This window comes from Cryptomeria japonica, chromosome 7 (assembly GCF_030272615.1).
Source record: "Cryptomeria japonica chromosome 7, Sugi_1.0, whole genome shotgun sequence".
NCBI classification, from domain to species: Eukaryota; Viridiplantae; Streptophyta; class Pinopsida; order Cupressales; family Cupressaceae; genus Cryptomeria; species Cryptomeria japonica.
Genome location: NC_081411.1, coordinates 387,303,533 through 387,329,460, shown reverse-complemented (window position 1 = coordinate 387,329,460; position 25,928 = coordinate 387,303,533). Strand labels below are relative to the sequence as shown.

Here is a 25,928-nt window from a genome sequence, read left to right as displayed (position 1 = left end):
CAACATTTGTTCCTGAGAATTCTCCTTCCTCATGACCAGAGAAACCAAGTCCATTGGTATTCTTTGCCAGTCTAGACGACTCAAGCTTTTGCTCTAGCTTAACAGTGCTCTTGTTGAACTTAGCAAGTATTTCCTTTGACTCAGAGAGTTCTTTGGAAATAGCAGTATTTGTCTCCATTAGGCTTGCATTTTCAGAGATGGCTATGTTCAGTTCATCTTGTACTCCTTCTTTTTCCATTCTGCTCTCATGAAGGCGAGCAACCAGTGCACTAATCTCTTGTTTCAACTTGGAGATCTCATGATCTCTGTCCTTCACCAGATCTTTAGCTTTCCTCTGGTTCTCAAGCTCTTGACTAAACTGGATAGTCAGTCCTTCCAACTCCTTTCTCAGATTGGAGTTTGAATCATTCAGCTTATTTACTTCTGCTATCATGGCTTCCATATCTGCTTCATCTGTAGAACTATTTTCAGATAGCTCCATTAGCTTTTCTGCATGTTCTCTCCTTTTTGCTTGAGATGCCTTGTATTTGACCATAAGATCATCATAGGCTTGCTCAGAGTGAGTGAGCCGTTGAGTAAGTTCCCTCAAGGTGTATTCCCCCATATCTCTTTGCAAGTGGTTAAACTTATAGAAAGGTAGGCTCTGATACCAATTGATGAATACTAAGAGGGTGGGGGTGAATTAGTATGCCAAAAAACACTGCACTAAAACACTTAAACAGTCTAAAGATAAACTGGTAAAACAGTTTAATAGATAGACCAGTTATCACACATGCAAACCAAAATGCAAATAAAGCGTTCACCCACAAAAGCAATACAACCATAACACAAGATATTTGACATGGAAACCCAAATGGGAAAAACCACGGTGAGATGGAACTCACAAGTCACTATCTACAGAATAGAAACCAGACCAGTTAAGGTCAGACCGGTTAAGGTCTTATAATGTTCTTCACCAGAACAGATCCTATTAGGAATCTCAATCTCTGTTATGAGATAAGTCGAATTAAAGACTACCTTGCTAGAGGATTTTAGATTCAAAGAGGTGAACCACCTTGTTACAGGATTTTACAAAAGGCTTTTGGGCCTACACGGTTAAGGGCTAAAGACTTGTCAAAGATGTGAGTAATCAACACATGTTTGATCTATCTAATAGCACAGACTGCTCGGTTAGATCCTTGATAGCTCGTTCTTAATGCACTCTTGCATTACTTCAGTCTTCTACACATTCATATTCTTTTCAACTCCTCAACCACCTTAAACCCTAGTCACAACATAAACCCTTTCAGCAACAACCTAAAACCCTAGACATGATGTCCTTTTAAAGGAGTCCGATTTCATGTCGGTCCAATAGGATTACATATCAATTTCCTAGGTTCAATGAATCTAGACATACTCAGTAACACGACACAAGAAGCACCGCTAGTGTGTCAGCACCGTCAAACAATTGGTGGATTGATAACTCATCACAAAATGCCGGTTGGTAACTCAACACAGAGTATTACTGGTTCATACAAAATACCGGTTGCCGGTTTGACAAAAATGAAGACTGGTAAGAATGTGTTATGCCACTTTGCACCCTCGTACCGCTTGAGATCTACGAACCACTTGGGGTCGACATGCCGCTTCAGACCGGGAAACACTTTCTACAAAATCACCAATAGTCTAAAGACTAGAATACAACATACCGGCTAGAACAGATACCGGTTGAGCTCTAGCTCATACATATAAAGGGGATCTCAATGCAAGTGTCTGTCCATCAATGACAATCACAACATAAACATAAAAAATGCCAACATAGCCATAGCCCTAACCTTAACACTAATACTAAACATGAAGTAAACCTAACCCTAACCATAAGCATAGTCCTAATCCTAACCATAATCCTAACCAAAAACATAAACCTTAATCATAAAAATAATCCTAATCCTAACCCTAATCCTAACATTAATTGAACCATAGCCCTAACGATAATCCTTATATAGATTAACCTATTTTAACCTTAACTTTGACCTTAAAATCAAGCTAAGTTATTATATAATCCTAACCTTCACACCATGCTTTATCCTTAAACCCTACCCCTATTTGAATACTATTATAGCTTGCATATAAAAAAACTAAGATTTAAGTGCATTAAATGTTTTTTAAATTTATAGTTCTCCGACTTTTGCAATTTGTTTTAGGTATATTATATGAATTCAAATAAAAGACCATCAAATATGGAGTTATAGACAAGTAAGGATTGAATAGATATTAATAATGCACAAAATAAATGGTACTAAAATAATAATATTCTTTTGATAAGCATAGAAATCAAATCAATGACGGTGTTTTAAGCAGATTATTATCTATTTTATGTTATCAAGATTTTATTTCATATATTTAATATAAATTAATTATAAATCATATTAATAATGGTTCCAATTGAATCTATGAAGACAATTTGTTAATTTGAATACAATTTGCTAATTTGATAATCCAAACCCTAACCCTAATCATAATTATATCCCTAACCCTTCTCAAGCCCTAACCATAACCTTAACCATAATTATTATTCTCCTAATCGAAATATAAATGAATCCAAGCATTATAGCACAATAGTAACCCTAATTCTAGCCTAACCATAACCCTAAATATGTTTGAATCATAATTATAATTAAGCTATAACTTGAGCTATATTTAAACCCTAAAACCAACTACAATCTTAACCATAACCCTAAATCCTAACCCTAACAATAATACTTAGTCTTAACCCTAAAACCTAATCCTAACCATAACCCAAACCCAAATCCAAACCCTAACCCTAACCCTAACCCTAACCAAAACCCAAAACCTATCCTTAATCCTAAGAGTAAATCCTATCCATAATCCTAATCCTAACCCTAAACCCTAAGTCAAACCATTACCCTAACCCTATCCTTAATATTAAACCCTAACATCAACCATAATCCTCACCCTAACCCTAAGCCTAAACCTAACTCAAACCATGATATTAATAATGACCCTAACCCGAATCCTAACCCTAACCTTGACCCAAACCCTAATCTTAACCTTGACCCTAGCTTGATGTAAGCCCTAACCCTAACCATAATCCTAACTATGACCCTAAGCCTAAGCCTAACCATCATCCTAAACCTAACCTTAATGCCAAACATGATGTAAACAATAAACTTAACCATAACCCTAATCATAATCCCAACCCCAACCCTAATCCTAACTCTAACCTAACCCTAACCCTAAACCCTAACCCTGACAACAATCCCGCCCTAAATGTAACCCTAATTCAAATTGAGATTTTATCATAATCTATTCCTAACCTTAACCTAGCCCAAACCCTAATCCTAATAGAACATTAATACCAATTTAACCCTAACCTTAATGCAATTGAACCATAACCCTAATTCTAACCCTAACTTTGATATAAATCCTAAACATAATTGTAACCCTAACACTAAACCCTAAACATAAACTTAAGTTCCTTAACAGTAAACCTTAACCCTAACCATAATCCTAACCCTAAAATTAGCCTTCACCGTAATTACCATTTAAACCCTATTTTGAACGTCAACCATAACCCTGAAGTAACCTCGATTGTAAATCCAACCTATGCTTGACGTTATCCCCAATCTTTATGCTAACATAACCCATAACCCCAATTGAATTCTAATTCTAACCTTCAAACAAAGCTCTATTAATTTAGTTGTAATGCTAACCTTAATCCTAAGTAAACCCTATCCCTAACCCTAATATTGATTCTAATTGAACCTGAACCTTTCACCCAAGCATTATCCTACAATAATAACTCTAATCATTACTAAAACCAATTATAACTATTATTTTATCTATAATACTATAACACCCTCTAATCTAGACCCTAACCCTAACCCTAACCTGATAATGACCCTAAACCTAACTTTATATCTAACCCTAACCCAAACCCTAACTCTTATAGCTATCATCACATACTATCTTTCATTGCAATCTTAAGCCTAAGCCTGACCCTAATCCTAATTTTAATTCTAACCCTAACCCTAACCCTAACCCTAACCCTAATTTAAATTATAATAAATATTTATAATCTTTAAACCTTACCTTAATTATAATCACTAAGACTAACCCCAATACTAACCCTAAACCTAACCCTAATTATAATCCTAATTATAACCCTTACACTAATTATAATTATAACCCTAACCCTAATCCTAATTCTAACCCTAACCCTAACATAAATTTTAATTATAATCAATAATTATAATCTTTAACCCTAACACTAATTATATTTATAACCCTAACCCTAACTATAACACTAAACCCTAACCCTGACCTAACTGTAACCCTAAACCCTAACCCTATCAATAATACTTAGTCTTAACCCTAAAACCTAATCCTAACCATAACCCTAACAACATGCTTTATCCTTAAATCCTAACCCTTCCTAAGTCATAACACTAACTGTAACCTTAATTTAGTTGTAATGCTAACCATAATTCTAATTAAATCGTATCCCTAACACTAATACTGATTCTAATTTAACCTGAACCTAAACCCTTACCCCAAGCATTATCCTACAATAATAACTCTAATCGTTAACTAAAACCAATTATAACTATTATTTTATCTATAATACTATAACTCCCTCTAATCTAGACCCTAACCTTAACAACCCTAATCCTGACCCAAACCCTAACTCTCATAGCTATCATCGTAGACTATGTTTCAATGCAATATTAACCCCAACCCTAACCCTACTCCTAATTATAATTGTAGACCTAAGCCTAACCCTAATCCTAATTTTAATTATAATCTTTAAACGTTACCCTAATTATAATCACTAAGACTAACCCCAATACTAACCCTAACCCTATCCATGATCCTATATGAAAACCAAAACTTGATGCTAACTTCAACTATGATCACCCTAACCATTATCATATTCCTAACCCTAGCCATGATATGAACCTTAACCCTGACCATAATACTAACCCTAACCCTAATCCAAAACATAACCATAAACCGAATCCTAATCCTAACCATACCCTCAATTATAATTGTAACCCTAACACTAAACCCTAACCTTAACCATAAATTTATGCCTAATATTAAACTGTAACCATAACCCTAACCATAATCCTAACTGTAATCCTAAACCTTAATGCTAACCATAATCCTAAACCAAAACCAAACCCTAATGTTGATGCTAACCCTAACCATGAATCCAAGGGGTTGACCTTAGTTGGTTAAAGCATTGAGTTCTCAATGTGGAGACCCAAGTTCAACTCCCAAGAGGGACATCTTTGTGGAATTCTAAGTTGTGACTCTTGGTCTTCCATTGATTGTATTTGTTTTTATTATTTCCCATGTTGCGCGGCGACTGCTATTAGCTTACATATATTTGATTTTAATCACACACACACAAATATATATATAATACATCGAGAGATATCCTTCTAGAGGCGCCTATTTTTATCATATTATTACGTAGAGATATATTACATGGAGGAGGGCTTCCTAAAAAATAGAGCAGGTGTTCCAAGATTTTTTGGGAAATTTTTTAAGCGGTATTTTGAATTTTTTAAAGCAGGTGGTCCCATGAAATGTGTAGTGCATTTATAATTAAAAATTTAAGCTTCTAAATTGAAGAAGCTGGTGGTCCATGAATAATGTAATTCAGCTGTGAGAAACACATTATAATTGACAAATGGAAAATCTAAAAAGTAGGAGCTTTTATTTTTTAACCCAAAACTATTTTTTTTCTATTAAACAGCTTTTTCCATAAAAATATAATCCAAACCACCATGGGACCCAGCTTTAGTATTTGAGCAACCTCTATCCAGCACCCAAAATTTAGGATTGACTGTATTTAATAATTAGTTAAGATGATAAATCTGAGTGCTGAATAGACAAATGGTTAGTATTTGCAGCGCCATGCCTACCAGGGCAACGACCAATTTGCCTGAAGTAGTGCACTATATAGTTCACACAGCCAACCGCATCTGCTTGAAATAGTTCACCCAGCAAACGGCAGTTGAGAAAACCGTGGGAAAAAAGTTGCAGGCGAGAAAACTACGGCGTGAGAACACTCATGAAATCCCGTGGGCAATGCATACATAATATAGCCGGCTAATATATCCCGAAAAACCAAAATCTAATAAGCATCCCGAAAAACATTCGCTCTACCCGGGTGGATTAGTTTGTAGTCGTGGATCTGCGTTGGACCTTCAGCTCTATACGTACGGCCGAACTCACTATCTGATCTTAATTATCAGCTTTTCCAGCCTGAATTTGCAACTTCGAGGTTTAATGGCTCTGCCAGCCGACGTTGCCTTTTCTTATATAAATAGATGTTTCCCCTGTAAAATACTCATACAAATCGGAGATAACCTTAATACCATCTTCAACTTCTGTAGCTTATACTCAGACAAAGAACGATGTCTAAAGAGCGAAGGTAATTTTTTAAGTTTCCTCTTGTTTCAATTTCTCTCAAAACATAGAATGCTATTTTAAGCTGAAATCTAATTTAGAAATAAAAAGTGAGTCATGATTTGGAAATGCAGATTGGAAGGGAGGGTTGCAATAATCACAGGTGGAGCAGGAGGCCTTGGAGAAGCCACTGTTCGTCTCTTCGTCGAAAACGGAGCAAAAGTCATAATTGCAGACATTGCAGATGATGCTGGTCATATTCTTGCACAATCACTCTCAGATTGGGCAACTTTTATTCATTGTGATGTGACCAAAGAGCAAGATATTAGCGCAGCAGTGGATCTGGCAATGGAAAAGCATGGACAACTGGACATTATGTTTAACAATGCGGGTATAGGGGAGGACCGTAAAGGTAGTGTTGCAGAGTATGATATGGATCGATTCGAACGCACAATGGATATAAATGCAAAAGGTGTTATGCATGGCCTTAAGCATGCAGCTCGTGTTATGATACCCAATAGAAAAGGGTGTATAATTTCTACTGCAAGTGTTGCAGGAAGTATTGGAGGCAATGCACCTTATGCATACACAGCCTCAAAACATGCAGTAATTGGGCTCACTAAGAATGGTGCAGCTGAGCTTGGGAAATATGGTATCAGAGTTAACTGTATTTCTCCTTCTTACGTTGCAACGGGGCTTCTAGTGGACTCTTTGGGAACAAAAGATAAGGGTGAAGTGGAGGAGTGGATTAGCTGCAGAAGCAACTTAAAGGGAGTGGTTCTTAAAGAAGAGGATATTGCACAGGCTGCTCTGTTTTTGGGCAGTGATGAATCAAAATTTATCAGTGGTCATAATCTTCTTGTGGATGGAGGCTTCTCAGTTGTAAACCACGACGGTGGACTGTACAGGCCTTAATTCGTTTGCAGCTATGGATAGAATTGTGTGATTGTAGTTCAGTGATGTGAAATAGCTTTAGAATAATACAGGTAGTTCTTTATAGGATTGCTTGTAGAGAGTTTATTGAGAAGAGCTCTAGAATAATAAAGTTAGTTCCTCGTAGGATTGCTTGCATAGAGTTTGTTGAGTAGAGGGCAATTCAATATAAGTAGCTGCGAATGGCGTCTTCAAGAGGTTTGCAATAAAAGAACTCTTATTTACTTTTAGAATTCATTGAAGTTTTTTCTTTTAACTGACTGAAATCATTTTATTTTGTTCCAGCCGATAAATCTTAAAGTTCTAATGACTTAATTTTTGGTCATCAATTATCTTATGAGTAGATATTCTCAATGTGTCTTTTACAATAGAAATTGTTGACATTCTTAATGTGTCTTTTTACAATTCAAATTGTTGGGCTGTCACAACAATATAAAGCAAATCACATTTCATCTTATCTTTAAAAAAAAAATTGTTTCTAGAGAGTTTGTTTATAGATAAAACAAAAACAATGATAATATATGAAGCAAAAGTTTGTTTCATATTGTTGGGTTGTGACAACAATATAAAGTAAAAGTTTGTTTATAAATAAAACAAAAACAATGATAATATATTTGCATCAACTCATAAATGAGAGTGCTACAATATGTTTCTTCAAGTTTTTTACTTTCTTTTCTTTGATGACCTTAATATCATTTGATATTTCAATTTTGAAGGGGGTGATTTATTCCTCTTTACTTTAACCCATTCTTAATCTATCTTAAGAAAGTTAAAAGGATTCACTTTCACATAAATAAAACAAAAACAATGATTTGCATCAACTATATATGAGGGTGCTTAGCTATATTTCTACAAGGTTTTTCATTTCTTTGATGATCTTGATATCATTTGATGTTTCAATTTTGAAGGGGGAGATTTCTTCCTCTTTGCTTTAGTCCATTCTTGATATATCTCAAGAAAAGAAAATAATTGTTTTTAAAGAATCAATACATTTTAATAAAAATATTTACTTATGTTTTTAATTAAAAATTGAATGGGCTCTTTTAAAGAGTTTAATTTTTTTAACAAATAAACTTGTGTTTCTAATTATATTATGTTTATTCTCTTTAACATATATTATTTGTTGGAAGTGGAATCACTCTGAGAGGGGGTGGGGGGGGTGAGTCAGAGCGATATATATTTTTTGACTTTTAAGACTTGACTCCAAGATTAAATCAAAATGACCTTGAACCAATGAGTGAAATGAATATGCAAAGTGAACACTAAACAAAATGATATGCAATTCAACTCATATAAAAAGCATGAAATTATATTGTTCAATTAATGTTGAATGAACAATCGTGTTATGCTTTTTGAAACAAAACTTCAAACTCCCAAAATGCAGATTTAACTTGTCTTTAACATTTATACGACAAACTTTGAATGCCAGTTTTAAACTAATGAGCTTTTGAACAAATTTAAACAATGACAAAGTATCTAAGTAATACACGAACAATTTTAACAAACAAAAGAATGAAAACCTTGAACCTTTAAGCTAACAATCAATCAAAGATGGCATCACATAACACATGATTTTCCTTAGTGGAAAAACCCTCATGGGCTATAAAAAAACACTCGAACTTGCTTGCTTTATTTCAACTCAATCATCGACTGATTACAATGGTGGAGATCAACTCAACACTTCAAACCAATAACAAAGTCTATGTTTGTACTGATTACAATGGTGGAGATCAACTCAACACCTCAACCCAATAGCAAAGTCTATGTTTGTACTCACTAATGGTTTTACAACTGCATATTTTCTTGCAGTCCCAAGACCACAGTTGAATACAAAACAAGTTTAAGTTTTTCAATAATACCAATTTTAATATTCACTGTATACAACAATATTCTTCATGAATTTTTTTATCTCTGCTATCAATCCCAACCCAGGTAATGACTCAAACTTTTGTTTACATAATAGAGATACCAGTCGTAAACTTCAGAGGATACCCTCAAAATAGGGTACCTAAACCTTAGTTAGGGTTTCAACAATATCACCCAAACTGAAACAAAAATTACCGTTCCAAAAAAAACCATTTTCCCAATAAGAAAAAAAAATAGAAAGCTTTTACCTTTCTTTAAAAAAAAAGATTCTGCAAAGAATAATTTCTTTTCACCATCAAGTTACTAGAGACAACAAAATATATTTCTTTTCAAGAACAAGAAAAACTTTTGTCCTTCATTTTTCTACTAACCTTTTTATTCGAGAAAGATAAATGAGCATGTAAAAATCTTTTCGAAAACTGGATGAAATGAATTCCTTTCCTTTCACTTTCAGAATTTACAAGTTTACCTTCAGAATCAAGCAAGAAACTTTAGAGATAATACCTCTGTATCATGGAGGTTCCAACTGTGAATAAAATTCCACAAAATGTGTTTTTACCTCTGCTTCCATCTCGTGGAGAGTCCACCAAACAAATTGCAACCCTTCATAATCTAGCATATCTGAAAATGAAGTCATAATACTAGGAAGAACACTCTCAAACTATAACTGAAATCTCATCAGTGATGCTAGGGTTCTGTAAAGACGTCAATCTAGGATCTAACCCCAAACTACTCTTTATTCATAAATAGACTTAAATTTCAATCATTAAGCATATTTTATACAAGATATAAGAAAACATCGAATATGGATATAAAAACATTCATAGATATATCATTATAATGTAAATGAATAATAAAAATTTCTCACTTAGAAGTCCTTATTTCCTACTTAGGCTTCCAAATTGCCTTAAAAATAAAAAAGAAGATGCATCCGTCGATCTTTAGTCTGAGTCACTTCCTTCAGTCCTTTGAACGTAGATGAGACAAGAATCAGGCGCTTTTTTCGCCCAACCTTGAAGCTTACGCTTCCCCAGAATTCTTGGTCAATCAAGAATACCCGACCCTGCACGAATTGGTTTAACCAAAGAATTCGAAAGCAAGAGGGAATCTGGTGCATGCCTAGATAATATATGCATTTTCATTTTTCTACTTCATTCTAAGAAACAAGCATTCGCTATCATACTAGGATGTGGTAGAGAGCATAAATAAGGAATTTCCATCATTTTCTACGGATAATTCAAATAATAACTCGGCCGAGTATAATGCCATGCACAACAAAATAATAGTTGGAAAAAGCAACTATTCTACCTAAAAAGATCAACATTCGGCACCCGTCCCAAAAGGTAATTTTCTAACTCAAGCTTAACCCTAGCTTGGTTCCCTCAAACACAAATTCAATTGAGAATACAATCTTTCTTTTTAAACAAAAATAGAGATACCATTTTCCTTACTAATCATTATTTGTCTAATATATCTATTGAAGACAATCTTTCATATTTTGGAAAATGATAAATTTTCATAAGCAATAATCTCATAATCAATCTTTCGACTAAATAAGATACATGCAAAAGAAGGTGTTATACATGTATGAATATAATCTCATATATAACAAAAAAGTACGCAAACATATTCTTAAAATAGAATTAGAACTAATTATTTTGGACAAAATACGTTATTAACAATTAGTTAACATCTTTTTCTTTATATTCTTTTCTTCTATTCTAAAATGATTTATAATGCATTTCAAATAAGATAATGACATATGAAACAAATTTGGATAATCATACCTAATATCTAAAGCTTCTAATTCTATACATTCTCAAACCAAATAATACCAAATAATAACCATAAACAAGGAATTCTGACCTCTTGTAAACTTGGTCCGGTTTGTACGACCTTGACGTTCTTTCATCAAATAGTTCCTCACCTTGTTCGCAAGTCTCTCTCAAAACTATTCCTATCAAATCTATCTCTATTCTACTTCTCTCTTCGATATTATCAAAGTATCTTCTCCTCTACTCTATCCTTCTCTTCTTGATTCTCTCGTCCTTTCTTTCTAGCAAAGAAAAGATGATCCTTTCTTCTATCTTCTCCCTCTATTTATTTAATTTTTCCCTAAGATCACTACTTTATTAAGGGCTCGGTGATTGCAATGGTTTAGAAATCTTTTACCTTCATCTCCTCTTACTCTTCCATGTCTGAGAGAGATGGCATCTTTTGTTATATTTCTGCTATTATTTTGCAAGATTAACACCACAATAGCAGTTTATCTCTACATTACCTCCATGATATGAGTTCATCTCTAAGTTGTTTGCTGCTTCTATTCTCCCTTGATCGTGATTACAATAGTTCTTATCGGTCGAATAGGGAGGTTGGAAGATGTAACAAGCCCTTATGTGTTTGTATTTCGCAATTTCCTTGCTATCTCTGCCAGGTCTATGCCACGTTGAAGCTCACTTTGCTTGGTTTATGCCACCACTATGGTTCTTTCTCTTGCTGCATGGGATGGAGAAGTAAACTGGGGTTTCAAACATGTGCAATGGCAATTTTATCGCTTCATGCATGGCCACGTTCCCTATTTTTGCTATGAGCTGATTGTTTGCTATTACACCCACATTGGAAATCTTAATTCTGCACTTAATTCCACTAGTCTATGCATATTCTAACGTTAACCATGGTCTATTTCCTTTGCATGCAAAGTTCCTACGTCAAAATCATCCAATTCATGCATTTTGTCGCTGGTTTTTGCATCACTAATGTTAACTAAAGTCTCTATTTTAAGTTCCAAAGTTTGCATGGCATCAACTCCACGTTAACATCCTCAAATTTCTGCATTAAAACCTATATCTTCTACGTAATAACTAATATCTTTGTTTTATGCCATGTCACTCGACTCATAGTAGTCATTGTTTTTAACTCCAAGTTAGTTGATAGTTTTGGTTTGATTAGTTTGGCCATGCATTAGTTAAATGGATTCTACGCGGCCTCCCTTAGGCCATGCAACATAGTCGCTTATCAAATAAAACTATCCCACCACCTTTTAAAATGCGACTATCTAATATAAATAATAAACTTAGAAATATTTAAAGTTTATAATTTATATTCCTAATTTAATATATATATATATATATATTAATATTCATAATATGTTTTATGTAATCGCTTTTATAGTGTATGACCATTTCTGTAATGATTAAATTTACAATTTCACCTAAATATATATATATATATGTAATGGATAAATTTCAAGTTTCCTACCTTCTATATAACAATGACTAATCAATTTATAAACTAGGTAATATAATTCAATTTATTCAACGACTAATTAATCATATTAAAATATTCAATATAATTAGTCCTATAAAAATAAATACATAATCGAATAAATTAAACATGAACTATATTCACTTTTGAATATACAAGTTTACAATCTATTCCTAATTCGTACAACTAAAATGTAATTCCAAAAACCACACATAATCGATAATTTCACACAAAGCAAAAGAAATCATGGAATCTCTATATAATTCAATCATTAATAAATTTTTCATCCTATATAGTTCAATTTAACATAAAATTCTCATTCGTAAATGCAAAGATAAATGTATATGCAAATGTGGTGTGTGTGTGAGATACCCTTTTCCATCGAATTCATTTAGTTAAAAACAATTCTACCTAATTCGTGTTCTCCCCTTCGATCTCGTTCACCTGATCCTGCATCACTTGCACTCGATAGTTTATCAGTATTGACAAACCCAAAAGAATATTAAATGTTGAATTCCATATCAATTGTAGGAGTAAAAATGCATACAATATTTCCTCACACTCGATTATGAATGATCTAATCTATTTTAATTTCAAAATCACATTAAATCTTTAAAATGCACATTATTAGAAAATACGATTCGTGACATCCTTCCTCTCTTGGAAGAGACATTGTCTCGATGTCTTGCCACTTAACAATAATCACAAAACAATAATATCTCATAAAATGTCAATCATACCTCAAATTCAAATAATAATACCAATAGCACACAGGCTATCTAATTTTACATCATAAAATTTAAATAATTGTTTCAAAATATCCAAAATAAATAGCAGTTATTTCCTAAGAAAGCAAATGAGGAAAATGATAGTCAATCATCTCAACATCCTCCCATGTAGCACTATCCTAGGAATATTGGTCCCACTGAACCTTATACTCAGTGAAATCTCTGCTACATAGCTTCACACTACGCTGATCTAGGATTCAGATGGGCTCCGCTAGCACCACCTCTGGATCCTGAACTTGTAAGGATTGCCAATCAAGAATTTGAGATGCATCAGCATTGTAAGGTTTCAGTAAAGACACACGAAACGCATTATGGATTCGAGCTAGAGCAGGGGGTAAAGCTAATCTATAAGCAACTGGATTGATAACCTCCAGTACATCAAAGGGTCCCACCTATCTTGGAGCCAATTTTGATGATTTTCCAAATGAGATAGAGCTCTTATGAGGTTTGACTCTCAAAAAGACTTTATCTCCTGCAGCGAATTATCTAAAATTTCTATTTTGGTCTGCATAACTCTTCTATCGGTCAGCTGCTTCCTTCAATCTACTCTTAATCAACACCATTTTCTCATCCATTTCCTTAAGTAAATCTGGACCAATAATGATCCTATCCTCTAGTCTATCCCAACTGATAGGTGTGCGACATTTTCGCCCATAGAGTGCTTCAAAAGGAGCCATCCCTAATGATGCATGAAAGGATTTATTATAAGAAAATTCAACTAAGGGTAAGTACTCCTCCCATTTGTACTGCTGATCCATGCAATACATTCTCAAAAGATCCTCCACTACCTAATTAACCCTTTCTATTTGGCCGTCAGTCTGAGGATGATATGCTGAGCTAAAATTTAGCCTTGTTCCCAATGTTGCATTCAATGTTGTCCAAAATTTGGAAGTCATCTTGGTATCCCTATTAGATATTATAGTTTCTGGAACTCCATGTAACCGAAAAATTTCTTGCAAAAATTTCTTGGCAAGAACAAATGATCCATCTTTTAGATTTCCAGGTATGAAATGTGCAACTTTAGTCAACTTGTCCACCACTACTAAGATAGTGTCATGCTTATTCTTACTCATCGGTAATCCTTGGATGAAATCCATACTGATTACCTGCCACTTGTATTCTGGTATAACATGTTGGAATAGAAGTCCTGCTGGATGAACATGTTCAGCTTTTACTCTTTGACATTCCAGGCATTGTGCTACATACTCAACCACTTCTTTCTTGAGTTTAGGCCATAAATACAATGTTTTCAAATCAGCTACCATCTTTGTTATTCCAGGGTGTCCTGAATAAGGTGTATTGTGCATCTCATGTAATATCAACCTCCTCAACTCTCCCCCTTCTGGTATGTACATCCTTCCTTGGTATCTCAAAATACCCTCCGGTTCTATCTCATATCCATCATAACGATGGTATGAAGAGTCTCTTTCCAAGGCTTGTTTAACTCTTAAATAATGTTCATCTTCGGAAAGGTTCTGCAACACTTGTTGCTTCAAATTTGTCCTTGTTGTAACCATAGCAGATAGGTGTCTTCTTATGCTGAGAGCATCAGCGACTTTATTTTCCTCCCCTTGGATATATTCAATACCAAAGTCATACTAACTTAGAAATTCAAGCCACCTTCTCTATCTTGCATTTAGGTTAGGTTGTGTAAAAATATACTTCAATCCTAAATGATCCGTTTTAAGCTCAAAAGGCTTCCCTAAAAGGTAATGTCTCCATATTTGTAATGCATGCACAATAGCTAGTAGTTCTAAATCATGCAGAGCATAATTCATCTCATATTGCTTTAGCTTCCGTGATTCATATGCAACCACCTTTCCTTATTGCATCAACACTGCTCCCACACTTTCACCTGAGGCATCTGTAATTACTACAAAATGTTCGTTGGGATCTGGTATTGTTAATACTAGCGCTATTGCCAATTTCTACTTCAGTAGTTGAAATGATTCCTCACACTTCTCAGTCCATTCAAACCTTTTTTCCTTTTTCTGAAGTGAGGTAATTGGTGCTGCTATCTTGGAAAACCCTTCCACATATTTTCTATAATATCCAGTAAGTCCCATAAAACTTTGAACTTCTGAAACATTCTGGGGTTTTGGCCAATCTACTATTGCTTCTATCTTTGCAGGATCAACTGAAATTCCTTCGGTGGATATGACGTGACCTAAGTATTGCACCTTTTCCTAAAAGAAGGCACACTTAGAGAATTTCCCATAAAGTTTATGATCTCTCAATCATGGCAAAAATATCCTCAGGTGCTTCTTATGTTCTTCCTCGTTCTTAGAATAGATCAATATGTCATCAATGAAGATTAAAACAAAATCATCTAAGTATTCTCTAAAAATACTATTCATGAGGTTCATGAATGCTGCTGGGGCATTAGTTAAACCAAATGGTACAACTGTAAATTCATAATGCCCATACCTTGTTCGGAATGCAGTCTTAGGAATGTCTTCATCTTTAATCCTTAACTGATGTTATCCGGATCAAAGATCTATCTTGGAGAATACATATGCACCTTTCATTTGATCAAATAATTCATCTATCCTTGGTAGAGGATATCTATTTCTTATGGTTACTTTGTTCAACATCCTATAGTCAATGCATAACCTCAAAGTACCATCTTTCTTCTTTACAAAGATCACCGGTGCACCTCACGAGGATACGCTTGGTCTAATAAAACCTTGCCTAAGCAACTCCTACAATTGAGCCTTAAGCTCATATAGTTATGTTTTTGTCATTCTATATGGAGCCTTAGATTGCAGCTCCATTCCAGGTATGAGTTCTATAGAAAAATCAAACTCTCTCTTATGTGGTAACTTGGTATGATCTTCTACAAAGACATCTAGAAACTCTGCATGGACAGGATAATCTTTAGGACTTTTCTCTATGTTATTCAAATCATTAACCATGACGGCAATGATGGAAAATCCTTTTCTTTGGGCCTTCTTGAGTTGCATTGCCGAAATGTATCTCAATTCAAGAGGATTTTGAGACCCGAAAATTTCAACGGAATTCCCAAAATCATCCATGCAACTAATGACCTTATCTTCACAGTTCGCTATGGATTTATGTTCAGTCAACCAATTAATACCTAAGATCACATCATATGATCCTAGTGGTGTAACATAAAGGTTAACTTGGGTTTGGAAACTAGGAAGTTCTAATTCATTGCAAAATAGACAAGTATCTACCCTATTTTCTACTCGATTTCCATACTGAACCATCCATGAATTTGAAATATAACCAAGTTTAACAGATATTCTAGAAACTACTTGTGGATCAATAAAACATTCAGTAGCTCCTGTATCTATTAAAATAGAAAACTATTTGTCCAAAGAGCTTACCTGTAATCTGGATAGGTGCGGCTTGGAAATCAGCTTGACGATTGTCGACAGCATCGTGAATCTGATGTTGAGGGGCTCCTTGCTGATATGCTCCTCTCTGTGTTGGGGTACATCGTGGACAATTGTAGGCGTAATGACTCCCTCCACAATTATAACACCCATCCCTAGGACCAGGATGACCACCTGACCTTCCTCTGTCCATATTCTATCGAGCATTGGTGTTATTGTTTGCTTTCTTGTTTCCATCCTGATTCACTCTTCCTTTTTCCTGGGTGTTGGGTCCCCTCTTAAGATTTCTTATCTATCGATTGTTGCCATTGTGGTTCGTTTGGAAATTTTTATTCCCAAAATTCAGTCGGTTGTTCTCATTCTTTCGGAGGTTCCCCAACTGCTGCAACTTTTTCTCTTGCTTAGTCACCTTTTCAAATACCTCCACCATAGTTAATGGATTATGGATATCCACCTCCGCTCCTATATGGGTTCTTAAACCCAAAATGAACTTCTGAATGCGGAATCTTTCATCCATCTGGTATTGCAGAACATACTTAAGGAGATTAGTAAATTTCTCCCAGTACTATGTTACTGACATATTACCTTGAGTAAGGTTTTGAAATTCTGTCATCTTCTTGTCGAAGAATAACTGAGGAAGCCACCTTTTCCTAAAGGATTGTAAAAACATATCCCAAGTGATCTCTATTGGCTGCAGTTTTCTTTCTAATTTTTCATTATCCCACCAAGTAGCAGCTTCACCAGACAACTGTAAGCAGTGCAAACTGCCTTGGTTTCATTTGACATGTTATGGAGACCAAAATATTACTCCATTTCAATTACCCATGCCTCTGCACCATCGCCAATTGTTTTTCCATCAAACTTTGGCGGGGCTATCCTTTTCAAATCTTTTGCCGGCTCTTCTTCTATTCTGGCTTGGCTGTCGGGTTTCTCCTCAACCCTTGGGGCTTCCTGTCGGACTTCTCTGACCCTTCAAACCTCTTGTTAGAGATCATTCATCCTTGCACTTTGCTGATTGAGTAGGTCAAGAATTTGATCTAACCTTTCATTTCCATTACTTGGCACTGCCCTTGTGGTTCTTGAGGCCATTTTTAACAATTCTGCATCAGGGAGATGTTGATAATTCTTAGCGAAAAAGTAACATATTTGCAATGTTACGTCTTTTGTAACTTCTATCATGCTCCCTAACATCTAGCCTTATATTACAACTACGGAGATTTAATACTCTTATTGAATATTATAAGAAAACAATATAAATTTATAATATAGCAGTATCAAATAATTTTCAATCTACTTCATTCAAATTTATAACACAAGTTAGGTTCAAATTACATAAAGATATCATCAAGAAATACACAATTTTTAACTCAAAATATGAAAGAAGACATCTTTATTTGATAATAGAAGGGAATACATCTTTATTTGGTAAAAGAAGGAAAGACATTTTTATAGAAGTGTTGTAACATGTTACATCACTTGTCGGGAGGAGTCAGGGGAGTGTATTCTTCAGACTCATTAGGACTTAAAGGGGTATATCCTTCCGATTCAGTCTCACTCAAAGGGGTATAGCCCTCAGATTCATCATCGCTTAGAGGAGTATACTCCTCGGATTCTTCAGAACTTATAACAATTGACCTTATAGGTGAGTATTGTAACTCAGGCTCTTTTTCTTTTACAGGAATATTCTTCTCAGAAGGTATTACAACACTTCCTTCTTGGACTGGTTTCACTTCAAAAGGGACGTCATCCAAAACTAGCTTGACAAGAGATGGAGGATCCTTCTTGACCCTCAGGTAATGGGCATGCCCAGCTATGGACTTCTGGGCTGTCTGCTTGGTACGCACCATTTCTGTAATGTTTAAACATAAAACTATTAATCTCCAAATTTATCTTAATGTAGTGACTCATATAGGTCCTAGTGTTATAAACCCTAGGCTCTGATACCAAAATGTAAAGACGTCAATCTAGGATCTAACCCTAAACTACTCTTTATTCATAGATAGACTTAAATTTCAATCATTAAGCATATTTTATACAAGATATAAGAAAACATCGAATATGGATATAAAAACATTCATAGATATATCATTATAATGTAAATGAATAATACAAATTTCTCACTTAAAAGTCCTTATTTCCTACTTAGGCTTCCAAATTACGTTAAAAATATACAAGAAGATGCATCAGTCGATCTTTAGTCTGGGTCGCTTCCTTCAGTCCTTTGAACGCAGACGAGAACAAGAATCAGGTGCTTTTTCCGCCCAGCCTTGAAGCTCACACTTCCTCAGAATTCTTGGTCAATTAAGAATACCCGACCCTGCACGAATTGGTTTAACCAAAGAATTTTAAAGTAAGAGGGAATCTGGTGCATGCCTAGATAATATATGCATTTTCATTTTTCTAGTTCATTCTAAGAAACAAGAATTTGCTATCATACTAGGATGTGGTAGAGAGCATAAATAAGGAATTTCCATCATTTTCTATGGATAATTCAAATAATAACTCAGCCAAGTATAATGCCATGCATAGCAAAATAATAGTTGGAAAAAGCAACTATTCTCCCTAAAAACATCCACATTCGGCACATGTCCCGAAAGGTAATTTTCTAACTCAAGCTTAACCCTAGGTTGGTTCCCTCAAACACAAATTCAATTGAGATTACAATCTTTCTTTTTAAACAAAAATAGAGATATCATTTTCCTTACTAATCATTACTTGTCTAATATATCTATTGAAGACAATCTTTCATATTTTGGAAAACGATAAACTTTCATAAGCAATAATCTCATAATCAATCTTTTGACTAAATAAGGTACATGCAAAAGAGGGTGTTATACATGTATGAATTTAATCTCATATATAACCAAAAAGTACGCAAACACATTCTTAAAATAGAATTAGAACTAATTATTTTGGACAAAATACGTTATTAACAATTAGTTAACATCTATTTCTCTATATTCTTTCCTTCTATTCTAAAATGATTTACAATGCATTTCAAATAAGATAATGACATATGAAACAAATTTGGATAATCATACCTAATATCTAAAGCTTCTAATTCTATACATTATCATACCAAATAATAACAAATAATAACCATAAACAAGGAATTATGACCTCTTGTAAACTTGGTCTGGTTTGTATGACCTTGATGTTCTTTCGTCAAATAGTTCCTTGCCTTGTTCACAAGTCTCTCTCAAATTTATTCCTATCAAATCTATCTCTATTCTATTTCTCTCTTTGATATTATCAAAGTATCTTCTCCTCTACTCTATCCTTCTCTTCTTGATTCTCTTATCCTTTCTTGCTAGCGAAGAAAAGATGATCCTTTCTTCTATCTTCTCCCTCTATTTATCTAATTTTTCCCTTAGATTACTCCTTTATTAAGGGCTCGGTGATTGAAATGGTTTAGAAATCTTTTACCTTCATCTCCTCTTACTCTTCCACATCTGAGAGAGATGGCATCTTTTGTTATATTTCTGCTATTATTTTGCAAGATTAACACCACAATAGCAGTCTATCTCTACATTACCTCCACGATATGAGTTCATCTCTAAGTTGTCTGCTTCTTCTATTCTCCCTTGATCATGATTACAACAGTTCTAATCGGTCGAATAGGGAGGTTGGAAGATGTAACAAGCTCTTATGCATTTGTATTTCGCAGTTTCCTTGTTATCTCTGCCAGGTCTATGCCACGTTGAAGGTCACTTTGCTTGGTTTATGCCACCACTATGGTTCTTTCTCTTGCTGCGTGGGATGGAGAAGTAAATTGGGGTTTCAAACATGTGGAATGGCAATTTTATCGCTCCATGCATGGCCATGTTCCCTATTTTTGCTATGAACTAATTGTTTTCTATTACACCCACGTTGGAACTCTTAATTTTGCACTTAATTCCACTAGTCTATGCATATTCTAACGTTAACCATGGTCTATTTACTTTGCATGCAAAGTTCCTACGTTAAAATCATCTTATTCATGCATTTAGTCGCTGGTTTTTGCATCACTAATGTTAACTAAAGTCTCTATTTTAAGTTCCAACATTTGCATGCCATCAACTCCATGTTAACATCCTCAAATTTTTGCGTTAAAACCTATATCTTCTATGTGTTAACTAATATCTTTGTTTTATGCCATGTCACTCGACTCATAGTAGTCGTTGTTTTTAACTCCAGGTTAGTTGATAGTTTTGGTTTGATTAGTTTGGCCATGCATTAGTTAAATGGAGTCTAAGCGACCTCCCTTAGGACATGCGACATAGTCACTTATCAAATAAAACTATCCTGCCACCTTTTAAAATGCGACTATCTAATATAAATAATAAACTTAGAAATATTTCAAGTTTATAATTTATTTTCCTAATTTAATATATATATTAATATTCATAATATGTTTTATGTAATCATTTTTATAGTGTATGACCATTTCCTTAATGATTAAATTTACAATTTCACCTAAATATATATATATATATATATATGTAATCGATAAATTTCAAGTTTCCTACCATCTATATAACAATGACTAATCAATTTATAAACTAGGTCATATAATTCAATTTATTCAACGAATAAATAATCATATTAAAATATTCAATATAATTAGTCCTATAAAAATAAATACATAATCGAATAAATTGAACATGAATTATATTCACTTTTGAATATACAAGTTTATAATCTATTCCTAATTCGTACGACTAAAATGTAAGTCCAAAAACCACACATAATCGATAATTTCACACAAAGCAAAAGAAATCATGGAATCGCTATATAATTCAATCATTAATAAATTTTTCATCCTATATAGTTCAATTTAACATAAAATTCTCATTCGTAAATGCAAAGATAAATGTATATGCAAATGTGGTGTGTGTGTGAGATCCCCTTTTCCATCGAAGTCATTTAGTTAAAAAAAATTCTACCTGATTCATGTTCTCGCCTTCGACCTCGTTCACGTGATCTTGCATCACTTGCACTCGATAGTTTATCAGTATTGACAAACCCAAAAGAATATTAAATGTCGAATTTCATATCAATTGCAGGAGTAAAAATGCATACAATATTTCCTCACACTAGATTATGAATGATCTAATCTATTTTAATTTCAAAATCACATTAAATCTTTAAAATGCACATTATTAGAAAATACGATTCGTGATAGGTTTAGTGTTGTTATTACAAGAATGAGATGAACCTTTTGTTTACCCTAAATTATTTCATTCAAACCCTCAGACAAAATGAATATTATTTCAAGTCCATGACACTTGAATCTTATCAATCTTTGACAACATAATAATATAATTCTTTTCAAATGTCACTGGCCAGGTGGATTACTACATACTCATCATTGAGTGCTTGAGTGGATTACCACATAATCAACATAAAGTATTTGTCTACTGTAAAGGTCACATGATACTATATGTCAAGGTAAAACAATATTATGTTTATCGACAGTCCATAATAACTGTTTGTCCAAGTCAAAAAGTGCTTGCCAAGAAAAAAGAATAGACTCGAAGACAGTTATGAGAAGTGTGCAAAAGAAGATGCTAAATGAGCATTATCTATGTATTGAGCCAACAAAATTTATACTGAAATGTCACCATTTTTACATCTTACCACAGAAACAGGTGATATTTAAAGGCAATTTTGTAAAAAGAATACAACACCAATAGCTAGTGAGAAGAACAATTTTCTGTTTGCACAAGGAACCACAAGATCATAACCACAACAAGGAACCACAAGAGAAGATCCACAACAAAATAGATCTGAAAGAAAACCATCATTATAATGATGTTAATATCAAGATGTATGCCAATCCATTTAGGTTTTGTCATCAAGGACAAACAACTCAAAGGGAAGTCAACAAACTCCCCCTTTATCCTTGATGGCAAATTCGAAGCCATTTGAAAGAGTAGAATACAAACTAAACCAAAACCATAATCTGAAACAAAGATCAGTCTGAACTAATGATGAAAGTTCCATAGAATCTAAACCAATGCCTTACCAATGCCTTTCTCATATCTCTCCCCCTTTTTTTGTCTCAAGGACAAAGAACAAGGGGCAACTGGATAATGCTAAGAAACCCTGAACTGAAATTCCGCAAATATAGCAAGAAGTGAGTAAATGAAGCAGCAAGAGGCTGCTTGTGGAGAGAAAGGCTCCCCCTAAACTAGTGAATAAATCAAGGAGTGATTTAGAGACAACTCCAAACCTAGATCTGAGTTGTTCAAACACCTCCTTTGACAAGGGTTTTGTAAAAATATCTGCCACCTATGCTTGGGTAGGTGCATATTGCACATAAAATTCATTATCCAATACTTTCTAATGAAGAAAATGAAACTTAATGGCTATATGCTTAGTGCGAGAGTGCATAACTAGATTCTTAGATAGGTTAATGACACTTGTATTATCACAAAGTATAGGAATAGGTTTAGTAACATCAATACCCATATCTAAAAGTGTCTAAGCCATCGAGAGGAGTTGAGTACAACAAGATGTAGCTACAATATATTTAGCCTCTACTATGGACAAAGAAACAAAATCTTGCTTTTTTCTATGCCAGGCCACAAGACAGTCACCAAGAAAAAATGCAGCACCACTTGTGCTTTTTCTGTCATCTAAGCAACCAGCCCAATCAACATCAGTGAAAGCCATTATTTTAAAATCATTGTTTTTAGGATACCAAAGACCATAATCTATTGTACCTTGAATGCATTTAAAAATCCATTTGACAACATTAAGATGTGACTGTTTAGGTACAAATTGGAATCTATAAACGATACAAACTTGTATTAAATATGGTCTATAAGTTGTTAAGTACAATAAACTAATGATCATTGATCTTTATTCTGATTGATTAGCATCAAGTGAATCATCAAATTTATATAACTTACAACCAATCATCATGGGAGTGCTAATTGGATGATAGTCATCCATCTGAAACTTCTTTAGCATCTCTTTAGCTCATACTTGGTCTATGACAAAAATATGCCTTGTTCAAGATGGCAAACTTGTAGACCAAGAAAAAATGTTAGTTCACCCAACAGTGACATTTCAAACTCAGATTCCATGATTTTAGAAAATTTCTTACATAATGCATCATTGTTGCAACCAAAAATAATATCATCTACATAAACCTCAACTACGAGGATATCATCACCTTCAATCTTAACATATAGATTATTGTCGACACCACCTCTAGTGAAGCCATTGGCTCTTAAATGTGCATCCAACCTGGAATACCAATCTCTAGGAGCTTGTTGAAGACCATACACAAGCTTTTTCAACTTGTAGACAAAATCAGGATTGTCTTTTGACACAAAACCTTCAGGTTGTTACATATAAACCTCTTCATCTAAGTAGCCATTCAAGAAAGCAGTTTTAATAGCCATTTGATAAAATTTGAAAATTTTAAAACAGTAATAAGTCAAGAAGATTCTGATTGACTCAATATGAGCAACATGAGCATAAGTTTCTCCAAAATCTATACCTTCTTGTTGTGCATACCCTTTGCACACAAAGCATGCTTTATTTTGAACCACTTTTCCACTTTCATCTAACTTGTTTCAAAATATCCATTTGCCGGCAATTACATTTTTATTATCAGATCTTGGGACTAACTCCTAAGTCTTATTTTTCTCAATCTGACTGATTTCTTCATTCATGGATTTCAACTAGCAATCATCAGTTAAAACATCATTAACATTTTTAGGTTCAAAATCAGTTACTAAACAGAAATGTTCAACAATTTGAGCTTTCTCATCAAGTTTGGCTTTTCTTCTTATTAAAATTCCTGCATCTCTATTCCCAATAATCAAAGTTTTAGGATGCCTCTTGGTAATAATCCCAGAGGGTGTATTTTGAGGAGTTACTACTTTAGGATTTGATGCATTCTCATGCTGAAAGTTATCTGCACTAGCAGATTCAGGAGATCTGTCAAGTGCTACTATATGTTCCTCTTCAACATCCTGCACATGATTATCATCTAGAAACACCTTCTCATCAAATATAACATTTATAGTTTCAATAATCTTATGCAAACTTAAATTGAAGCACTTATATGCTTTACTATGTGTAGAGTAACCTAAAAAGATACCCTCATCTGATTTAGATTGAAAACTGCCCAGATTTTCATCATCCTTTTTAATAAAATATTTGCAACCAAAATTTTTAAAGTACTTAATAGTTGCAGAATGACCATACCATAGTTCATAAGGAGTGAAATTAGACTTTACTATGATCGGCACTCTGCTTAGGATATAGACTGTTGTATGAATAACTTCTTTCCAAAATCTATTAGGTAACTTGGCTTCATCTAATATAGTTCTAGCCATTTCCTTGATAGTTCTGTTTTTCCGTTCAACTACCCCATTCTATTGGGGTGTTCTAGAAGCAGCATATTGTCTTTTTATGCCATAATTTTCACAATACTCAATGATTCTTGAGAGGTAAACTCTCATCCTTTATCTGATTTCAAACATTTCAGTTTGAAATATAATTCTCTCTCAACCATTTTACGAAAGATTTTGAACCTTTCAAAGGCTTCTGACTTGTGTTTGAGAAAGGTTACCTAGACCATTCTTTGTAGTCATCAACAAACATCATGAAGTATTTTTCACCATTGATAGACTTAGTCCTAGTAGGACCACATAGATCAGTGTGAACTAGCTGCAAAGGTTTAGTAAAGGAGTGTTCCTTTGATTTGAAGCTTACCTTTATTTGTTTTCCTTTAATGCACCCATAACAAACAATATTTTCTGGTTTGCTAAGCACTGGTAGACCTCTTACATTCTGACATTTACTGATTCTAACCAGATTATCAAAATTTATGTGACCTAAACATTTATGCCACAACCAGTTATCTTCAAATTGACCCATAAGACACATACCTTCATTTCTTTCATGATTTGATGAGTCAAGAAGATTATATATATTTCCATGTGTCCTTAGTCTTGTTGCAATTGTTTTATTAGACTTGGTTTTGATAGTTCAACCTTGCGAGTTGAATGAGATATTGTATCCACTATCACAGATTTGAATGACACTTAAAAGGTTGTGTTTAAGGCCTTCTACATAATACACATTGTGAAGAGGTGTATCATAATTAAGAAGTAAAAACCCTCTACCTTTTATTTGAATCCCAGAGTTGTCACCAAATTTCACAAAACCACTAGCATAATCTTCAAGTTTTAAGAACTTGTCTTTATCCCCTATCACGTGGTTAGAACAACCACTATCAACAACCCATAAAGTTTTCTTACTAGAAGGAAAAGCAGTTTGAACAAGCATGGAGTGT

General features: G+C 34.1%; 1 protein-coding gene across 1 annotated transcript; it reads left to right on the top strand.

Annotated features, from left to right (window-relative positions):
* The first annotated feature begins 6,428 nt into the window (after window positions 1-6,428).
* LOC131067113 (borneol dehydrogenase, mitochondrial-like) lies at window positions 6,429-7,335 on the top strand. Its single transcript, XM_059208714.1, has 2 exons — window positions 6,429-6,445; window positions 6,555-7,335. Exons 1-2 carry the CDS (start codon window positions 6,429-6,431, stop codon window positions 7,333-7,335), a joined length of 798 nt encoding a protein of 265 aa, XP_059064697.1.
* Window positions 7,336-25,928: the final 18,593 nt, after the last annotated feature.